The following is a 10,191-nucleotide window of genomic DNA, read 5'->3' on the forward strand; positions in this document are numbered from 1 at the left end:
GGCGATGGGAAGCTGCCGGGCAAACTGGCCGATAAAAGCGAACGTGTGAGTAATTTTAGGTCCTTCTGATAATTACAGCTAATTAATCAGTAACTGCCTTAATAAAAAATTAATAATAAACTAATGCAATTCGGGTCTATAAAAACTAGTTACGTGACGATATCAATTCCACTTTGTAGAGATGGGTTGTTCAATTATCATGTAGTAGTTCCACATACGACAACTATTAACTAATATGGGTAGCTACCTAATCCGCTACCTGTAGAATAGGCTCTTACGCTTAGATAAATAAATGTAATAGAAATTAGCAGCAGGCCAAACGGCTCCACTGCTACATTCGTTTTCAAAGGATTTGAATAATAATTGGGTCACGTATAACATAACAATATGCCACAGCGTTCCTCGCCCATCATACCTATGTAAAAAAGTAAATTGCAGACGACGAAGAACGTAAACAACTCACTAGAGTTCTTAGCGGGTTATTTCAACTGAATTTGTTTAAAGCAAAACCGGAACAAAAGAAACAAATAAAAGACACGGAGAGAGAGAGAGAGAGAGAGAGAGACCTGACAGGAAGGAAAGGAAAAACGCGAGTGGGGGAATAAATAAATGAGAGAAAATTGTGATAGAAATAACATTTGCGCGCTGACTTGGCTGCAAGTGTTTTTTTAGGGTGTACATTTTTAGGTTTAATTTCATTCCAAGGCAACTCCGAAGCCCCAGGGGCATATTGAACAACGTTTTTATAGTTAGAGAAAATGGCAATGATGATAACGAAAATCTAGTCGCAGTAGGTGGCAACGGACCGAAGTGGTGGAGAAGCATGGGTAGTCACTGGTTAGCTTAAGTCTATCGAATAATAAAAAGATAGGATTCAATTTGTTAACAAAAAAAGTAGTAACGATGTATTTATTTTAGCTATAGGCTAGGTATAGAACTTTACATTTTTGACACTCGGATACGATGGAGGTAAAACGAATACGATTTGTGCAGAGTTTTTTAATCTTAAAAGGTAAGCAATTAGAAATATATTATTATTTGCTTGCTAGTAATATACCAAATATTAGATCTGCCGACTGCTGACCGGTACCTGGTTGCAGGTTTCCTGTGGACGTAAGAGGTAATTTCGACTCTATTGAATATATTCGAAACATTTAATCTGTTTGTGGATGGTTTCCCAATACCCTGGGGCATTGTCTGCTGATGTAGGAGTAGAAATCCCAAAGGAGAAAGAAAGTCACGCTACACTAAGTGCAAAGCAGAGGTCCATTATCACGACAGCCTGTAAGAGAACTAGTTAAAGCTCATGTTGGGCTTTGTTTTTACGATCGTCGAGGAAAGTCAATAGCAAGGGTTACGCAGGACAACATAAAATCATTGGTAACCAATGGCCGTTAGAGATAAACTGCCCTGATGGTCAGTAAACGATACCTGAGCCTACTAGAATCAATTTCCACTTATGTCACCTCGAAAAACTGATATCAAATAGAAGTCATAACCAAAAGACTGTCGAACTCTGTCAGGTTACGCAGGAGACAAGCGCAGGAAACGACTTGTTTGGAAGGAGAAGGCTTCGCAAAATAGAGATTTAATAAAAAGGTGCTAAAAAAGCACAGAACTGACAATGTCTTCGTTGCGTGTAGTTATAGATTCCGGCTAATTGGATGAAATCTATCCTGTCGCTAGGTGATTCAGCAAAATCCTGACCTTCGTAGTTCGCAAGTTCAAGTCTTAAGAAATTTATTATTAACTACTTGAATTTTCTGATCATTGTTTTTTCGAGTTCGATTAGTCCACCCATTGGAATATAGAATAATTATGAAAATTTCGACTCCTTCTACTTTCTACTGATCGCATAAATTGTCCGCGAATAATTTAGAAAAGGCAATACTATTCTCGATTTGCATTGAAATGGGGTAAAGGCGTATTTCTTTTGAGGGAAAGGTATACATTGCTAGCATATTTATACGAAAAAATTAACACCATTGAACGTCCTACCAGCCTCTAGCACTATCTGTATATTGGTAAACCAAGTTACCGAATCAATTATAACAAAAGACTATTTACAGACACGTAGTAACATTTACGCTACCCTAGATGAGCCATTTTGTAATCCCAATACTACTAAGCACGCCGCACTTTGATTCATATCTGCTACTTGTTTGTTCACGCATAACGATCGACTTATTTATTTACCGTCTCTGCATCAAAATGCACGACTCTAAAAAAATCACTTCACTTCCATAGTAAAACGACGTTTTAGGCCGATGATTTTTTCTATCAGGACAGCACGAACTGTGTTACGCCCAAATTCGAAACTATGTCACCATGTTCCGCAACATTGAAGAGTCGAACACGTTACTACCTCGCCATTATAGGGACGCGTGAGCCTTAAACCTAGCTTTTGCCAATTCCGAGCCTACTTTTTCTACAAACTGTCAACCCCGACTGTTGCCTTCTCCCCTGTACGAATTGAATGTATTGATATACGGACGATTCCCTATTAACGAAGGCGCAAGATCCGATTGTGCTCGTAAAGCTTCGTGAAGTAAAGCTCGGAAAGGCTCGTGAAGTAAACACACTTACCTCATACAGACAGTCGGTTTTATTTTGCTTCTTAATGTTATACTATCCTTGATTGTTATTATTTACATTTAGATTACATGTATATACAAATTGGGGATATTTTACGTTTCGGCAAATAGTAGGATAGTTATTGTTGGTTAGCGTTCAACAAAGCATTTGTCGTTTGGTTCATTGCGCCTTTGGGGGTTGTCGTTCGCGTATCTACCAACGTTTGTTTACATGCTTTAGTATTTGTCGGAGCAGAGCTTTCCTAACATTTTTAATAGAAATTTATTTTATCGTCATCAGTCACTATTCGCTTCTTTTGACTGTAGAGGAATACTGCTGTTTTCTGCCATTGTCAGTCCGCAGTCTGTAAATTTACATATACTCTGTAGATATAATGGGAGCCAACAATCGAATGACCGATTCCATGTTTGTTCGACAATTATATGTAGCTTATGTATTTGATGTGATTTCACGAGGGTCCCCTGTACGTTGCTTTACTAGGAGCCAAGCCTGGTTGGAAAGGAACTTCTTTTTGTCGTATCACACTGTAGTAGCTATATATTACTATATGATACAATTCAAGAATAACAGACATCGGTCACGACTAGAACTAGGGCTGCCATTGTATCAAGGAGCGACGTTAAGTCCTGATTCATGTAAAACTAAACCCCTTTACTACAGGACTAGGAAACATTTAAAGGATTATCGCCTTTGAGCCTAGCGAGGGAATCTCGAATAGTCCCGCAATAGATAAAACATAACCTACTGGGCCAGTAGTCAACGCGAGAAAAATCTCCAAAAGTCTTCCAAAAAAGAAAGTCCGTCACTTTATCGAATATTTTAGTTAACTGTTATAGGTGTGTGCTTGGAAGGTATATGATGCTACTAGGCATGCTATTCTTTGCTAATGTATATCAGGAACTTAAGATTCGACTTGAGCAATCAGTTAAAAGAAACAAAGCAACTTGTCAATATTTTCGACTTTTCTTTGTTCGCATTCAAGTGGGCTCTGTATAATGATAAGAACAGCGGTTCCTACCGCTAGCTCTCGATTTAGAGCTAGCTGAAGCGTCATCCCTACTGGTAGTAGAAGTGGAATAGTCGAAATATAATGGCATATGTAAGACTTATCATGGTAGTCTGTGGGGTACCATGGCACCCCCACCCATGCCCGTGTGTGCCGTTTCCTTTGCACGTGATAAACTGCACCGGTTTGGCGCGACGTGGCCACGCATAAGCTTCCTTGGATTCAGCGTCACAACATTCGCGGAACCTAACTAAAGGATCGTGCTAACCGTTATCATCGGAGGGTTCTTCTCGGGCAAAACTGACCCTATAAATATAACGCCGAATTGTTCATCATTGTATAGCAGTGATAACTAACTATGTAATTCTGATACATTTACACTTGTTATATCTCTTCTACACCTTACTATTTGGAAAATTCACAAATGTTACCAAACCATGGAGCTCTGGGTTTTATTCGCACCAATGGCTGCTATTCGATCTAAGCCCATTTCTAGGGTGTGGCAAGCAGATATCATGAATATTCGATGGGCTTGAGAAAATTGACCCTCAATAGGAAACCTTTTCAGCATTTTGACATTTCTCGCAACTTAACTTTGAGGCATTTTGCCGTCACTCCTCAGTTGCTGCTGTGAGCGTGATGCCAACTGGCTCGTTTGAATGTTCAGCATGCAGTTGCACTCGTACTATTATTGTAGAACTGTTACGGGTGCTTTATTTTCAAGTGGCGCTAATGTTTCTGCCGAGTCGGTGAGGTCCTGCACCTCGATGTGCTCCACGGTTGATGGGGGGAGCTTGAACATGCACAGATCCCTTTCGGATAGGAAGGGAGGTAGTACGACCGCCGTAGAGTTGAAAAACGAATTCGGAATATCCTCGCAACCGTAGTCGTACGCATCAAATTCGAATCCATCTAAAATCACAGAAGAACACATTGTTAGCGGAGGGAAATTAACGTCACATTTGTTAACGTGCCAGTACGACACGGTTTTTTGGAAGAAAGATCGGCCTCTACACCTGACTCGATTAGGAGCTTTTGTCAAACACAGGAGAACGCAAAACCCAGTGCAGGATGTCGTGTATAATAGCGCCCCTGTGTCAGTCTGTACAAAACAAGCAAAATTCTCCATAGACTTACAGCCTTACGGTATATTTCTCCAGCGCACTGAAAAAAATATCCGTATCGCGCAAGCAGCGAAGTGCGAAAACAGCAGTACGTAAATGAAACCTTACCTGTACCGCTCGTGGAACCAAACTCCGAGCTAGTGCACATCACAGAATGTCGCTGAAGTTTCGTATTACGTTTTCGTAGCTTTCTTCGAGCTAGGCCAGTCAAGTCGGCAAGGCTTTCTAACGACGCGAGGACTGAAGCCTTCTTCTTTAGTGGCGATTCCCCCGTTGATGAGGGCGGCTGAAGGCCGTTTTGTGGTTGTGAGGCTACCGGTGTCACGGTGGCTCGCGAAGGCACCCGGTGAATCTCGACCGAGGCCGCAGTCGGAGTCGGCGTCGGTGGTGGACTAGGTGAGAGCACCGTCTCTAATGAGTCTCCGGATAGTAAAAGATCAGTAGGGCTCTGCAAATGATTTTTTAATCAGAAGAACATGATGATTTAGACGATGGCTAGGGCCATATATATATATATATGTGTATATATATATACGCGGAACTAGACTTAAATATTGAGCGCCGTATTCAATAGATGTTGATTTTCTTCTTAGATGATAATTAGATTTTTAGATGAAAATATTACACGCATGTATTAAATAAATATCCCAAAGTCTGCGGGCGTTAGACATGTTCTGCGATGGCTGGCTCCCAACATATACGGACAATGCCCTATTTAGAATGACCATCTCACGTGTGACGAAATTCAAGAAATAAACACGTTGCTACTGCGCCGTCATGGGGACTATATGTACGTATTAGAAAAATAGGATTTCCAATAATGTTTGTCTAGGTCTGACAGAATTTGTTTGGGTATCCTAATGATTACAGTCATCTACTCTGCGTCTAAAAGTTAGCTGTACGACTACGGTTATTCAACTATTATCCTTTTTTTTCTCTGTAAAATCGGCCACGAAATTTATAGATTCGCTGGTTAAAGTCAGCTTGGTCTAACATTCGTTCTAGCATTGCCTGTTTGATCTTTGCCTAGGTCATGTTAGATAAGGATATCTAGTCAAATATGATATGCGTGTAGCTATCTATATTAAGGCGCCATGTTTGACGAAATAAAAGAAGCACTATATTAAACATCGAGTATCTGCGTTACGAACATAAATTTATAACAGACACATGTGCCTGGCTTAACAATGATGTGGAGGCCGTCTTATTTGTATAATGTAAGGTCTAATTAATGTAAACAACTGTAGCCCATATATTTCCTCTACTTGTTTTCAGATAAGTTGACTAGCTGTTTTTTGGAAATAGATACTAATAGATTGAAATGATCGCTTGCTTTTTAGGCTAGTTGTTCAGACGAGTCCCCGGACAAACCCAGTATTTGCCTTGTTTTTTTTTTTTTTTTTTATAGGTGGACGCTAGAGTACGACGGGATCGTCCTTTACAAGGAAATGGCAAAGTTCCAATAGTAGACCCCAAGCAGAATTTTTCGTGTCTAACTTTTAACTGCGGTTTAATCGTAGCTTATTTCTGACCACAGATAAATCTGATAAGAAAATCACCAACCAGTTTTAAGTAGCTTAATTGATCATATCAGAAAGTTCTAACTGGATGAGTGTGCATCACCATCGAACCGCTATAGGCATGCTTCTCTGCGATCCGTTGGCGACCTGTCACGTTGACAATGCACTATGGATCTAAGCAAATAGGTGGTCAAGATCGAATCTCTGCTGTGAGCGTGCAAACTGATCAAACGAGAAAAACGTATTTATTCAACGTTTGGAGGCCCCTGGACAGTATTTCACAAGGAGCCTTCTGTTTTTGAGTGTAACGGACGTCAGTCATGGCAAGGCACCGTTTCATGCTGACGGTATACATAGAAGCGACTGAATCACGCTGAATATTTTCTCTTTATAATCGGAGTATAATCTCATAACAAGGTTAGTCAATAATAAAACCAGAAAAAGTTTTAACTTGCCAAAATCTGCCATTTTGATTCAGATGTTAAGCGAAACGTTCCAGTTCGAGCCGCAAAGATTACGTTATTAAAGTACTGTTATGGTACGTCTGTCTCTACAAAGCTGTTATGCACGCACCAGGTCGAAAAAAACTGTTTTGTACGTATTTTTTTTTTTAAATGTCCAAACCCAAACTCTAATACCCGATCCCTTGTTAAATCATTCCATTTCACGGCGGTTAAATAACTATCCCCCAAACATTTCCCGCCTAGTTTCAACAATTCTAAGCCTTTGCAGCGAGTATTGGTTAACAATGTACGCAATGTAACTACCTGTCCCTCAACGTTGCCCGGAGGTATAGAGAAAACCGATGGTCTTCGTTGTTTCGTGATGACCTTGGCCAAAGCCACCCGATGAACAAGGCAGAGCGTTCCTGAGACGATCAATAGGGAGCCGACAACGATCAACGCCACCAGATGTAGTTGTGGCAATTGGCGAATCCTGTGCAACAGTCCGATCTGTGCCAGAGCCGTAACGCCGCGTGGGATCAGCTCCTCGTAGAAGCTCATCAGGACGTCGACATCTTTGCCAGGCGCAGCTGTTCCATAGACAAACTCGATTCGTAGAGGGCCTGATGGTGAACGTAGCTCCAGCGGAAGTCGAGAACTCTCGTCGCCACCTGTCAACGTAACGAGCATATCGCCGCCAGCGTTAACCCCGTCCCGTACGACCAGGTAATTACTGTCCGGCTCGCCAAGACGCGCCGAGCTCAGCCGAACAATGATAGATGACGCATTATGGAATACCGGCCGAAGAATCCACAAAGCATGGCTACCATTACGAGCGCATTCGTCAGCCTTGAAGTACACCGTTGTATTTTTAAACACGCCCAGAACACAGCCGCATGCGCAGTACCTGGCCACCTGCGTGTTTAACAGGAGAATAGAATGAAGATAAAGAACAACACCATTTCTTTTATTTACATTAATCGTCTAATTATTGATGATATGTATATCAGCGTTGTTTGCTGTTTCGTCTAACTAGTGACACAACTAAATATTATGTTATGTTTCGAATCGTGCCTTTTCCGACAGGGCCGTGGACAACAAAAAAGCAGAGCGCGCACCTGTCCAAGGTCGACGTCAGGTGGCAGCGTGGTCGACGAAGAGGGACATTTGTCGGGAAGGTCGCACTCACGCGACTCGATACGTTCGCCCCGGCATTTCTTTTTTGAACAGCTCCTGTGTCGCATCTGGCTACCTCTGCCGCATCCGCCACTACAAAATGTCCACGGCGTCCACTCGTCCCATTCTCCGTACTGAGATGAATCTGCCTCGAATAGGATGCCAGAGAGAGGTTTCGTAAATAACCTAGGTGGCGCATAGTTTCACGAATTGCTAAGGCCTCTATGAAAGTGAATGCATTATAATTCAATGCAGATGGCGCAATCAATGCGTAGGCATGAGTCTAGTCTTCCGCTTCGACTCACCGAACCACTGTATGTATCCTTTAGTAATATCTGCACCCATTTATCGGCTTTTCGTCAAAACGAAAACTCCTTGCTACTGCGACTATCATTATTACTGTGAGTCCTTGAACCCAGATTGACGATGATGATGATGATACGTAGGGTAAGTACGTTCGAAAAAATTATGTATCAAACGACTCTCACCATCTTTGACGGGGCGGCAATGAACCTCTACCGAGTGAACGGCCCCATTGTGCGCAGTGCTCACGTAGTGAAAGCAAAACTTGCTAAAGGGCCCATCAAAGTGGTGACAGCCGAGATTGATTGCGTGGCGTTCCTTGTACAGCCGTTTCTCCATAATATACGTCTCTGTTCCGGTAGCTTCGCTTAATCCGTATATTCGAAGACGATCCTGACTTCCCGAACAAGGTGGGTAGTGATACGCCACATTGATACCTGCAAGGAACCAATAACTCAATTAAATTCACAATATGTACCTAGCTAAATGAGGAAGAAAAAAAGCAGTACTCATGTTGTCTCGCTGTTGCGAAGATTCAACTCAACTTTTGCTTCGCCTTGCCAAGTAACAATTTGGGGGGGGGGGGGGGTCAATTTAGGGTCAACGGTATATGTTTCGCTGTCTATGTGTAGCCATGCCAAGGCCTGATTATAAGAGCGCGCATGCGTATTCTAATTGGAACAAAATACTTAACTTCTCATTGTCGATGCAGTATATACAGTACAACGATATGTACAACGTTTGATAAATGAAATAAGCCAGAAGACTGTCCGAGCTGCCCCTAATTTTATAGTGTGCCCATATTCAAGGCCTCTCGATCCAAAGGGTTCACAAACAGCGTGGAATTCATTACATAGTGTGCAACTGTGTGACTATCAACCGACTGTGCATAGCCCGTCTGTCTCTGATGCGATGAACAGCTACGGCCGTAAAAATAAAAAGTATCCCAAATGTCTATAAGATATGTACATGCTGCACAAATCAGTATTGAATGCCCCCGTTCACTAATTTATTTCTGGAAGTTGTCGGCATTGTCAGTAGGGTCGCTAATAATATTATAAGGCCAACTCGGCTAAAGGGCGCATACGACCATCAACGAGTCAGTTTGAATATAGCTACACCTGCGTTTTACTATCCAAAAACGATAAGGACATCGGCTAGTTTTCAGATTGCCTACATAAACAAATTCGCTGTATAGGCCTCACTGCCGTCATTAGCTTTTGTTCTACTACTGTTATTATAATTACGAAAATACACCTGTAACTTTGTAAAGGACTGAAGATTCCTTGAACAATGTTTACATATAATTATTTAAAAAACCTGAAAAAAAAGAAATGAACAAATGGATTGAATTAGGAATAGCTGTGTCCTGTACTGCAAGTACCACTTTCGTTTAAGCAAAGGACAAAGTTACTTAATCAACTCAAAAATAAGGAGGACTTTTCAACCTGCCTAGTCATTTTACTGTTATCTTACCGCGGTCATGTGGACCGGAGCGGCTCATCGTATGTGATCACATGTTTATATAACCTGCTTGTGGATCCCTAAGCCCGTTTGCTTATAAAATCATCTTCACGATGAGAATTAGATAAGTAATTGCGCTAACATTGGCCGAAGGCAGTTTCACACTCTTGAAACGCCGAGGGTGAAGCGATAGGTTACATCTGAAACTTCATGCCTGGTTGTGGCGTAATTTTTCATTGGAATTTTCTAATTGGTACGTATAGTACTAGGATCACTGAAAGAAACATTTCTCATGCACATTCTCTCACAGCTACTGGTGCTTACCATCAAGACATTGTCCGATAAATTTTTGCGCTACACTTATCGAATATTGCCCACTCCATTTTGCTTGAATAGAGAGGCTTCGGGCAACTTCCGACAACAGAGTCTCGCAGTCGTCACAGTGCAACGATACCTAGAAAGAACAGTCCCCAAAGGAGGGATTATAGTTAGGTATTAATTATTCGATATAATATAGTATCGCTTTTGTCAAGATCTCATCAAAGCTTTCCATGTTGGAC

The 10,191-nt window shown here is 41.6% G+C and overlaps 1 protein-coding gene across 3 annotated transcripts in view; it reads right to left on the reverse strand.

Moving 5' to 3' along the window:
- Nucleotides 1-996: 996 nt before the first annotated feature.
- The window catches only part of gogo (thrombospondin-1 like protein golden goal), a 92,439-nt gene continuing 83,244 nt past the window's right edge, over nucleotides 997-10,191 (reverse strand). For 2 of the 3 annotated variants that reach the window (XM_022810635.2, XM_086993640.1), the window contains 6 exons: nucleotides 9,956-10,085; nucleotides 8,353-8,604; nucleotides 7,807-8,009; nucleotides 7,013-7,603; nucleotides 4,834-5,173; nucleotides 998-4,513 (listed from right to left, as the gene is read on the reverse strand). In XM_022810635.2, coding sequence (XP_022666370.1) covers nucleotides 4,290-4,513; nucleotides 4,834-5,173; nucleotides 7,013-7,603; nucleotides 7,807-8,009; nucleotides 8,353-8,604; nucleotides 9,956-10,085 — 1,740 coding nt within the window. In that variant the 3' untranslated portion in view covers nucleotides 998-4,289. Of the gene's footprint in view, nucleotides 4,514-4,833; nucleotides 5,174-7,012; nucleotides 7,604-7,806; nucleotides 8,010-8,352; nucleotides 8,605-9,955; nucleotides 10,086-10,191 lie in introns of all 3 variants that reach the window. The other variant, XM_086993639.1, reaches the window with a different exon arrangement.

Source organism: Varroa destructor, unplaced genomic scaffold (genome assembly GCF_002443255.2).
Source record: "Varroa destructor unplaced genomic scaffold, Vdes_3.0 BEIS01000006.1, whole genome shotgun sequence".
NCBI lineage: Eukaryota > Metazoa > Arthropoda > Arachnida > Mesostigmata > Varroidae > Varroa > Varroa destructor.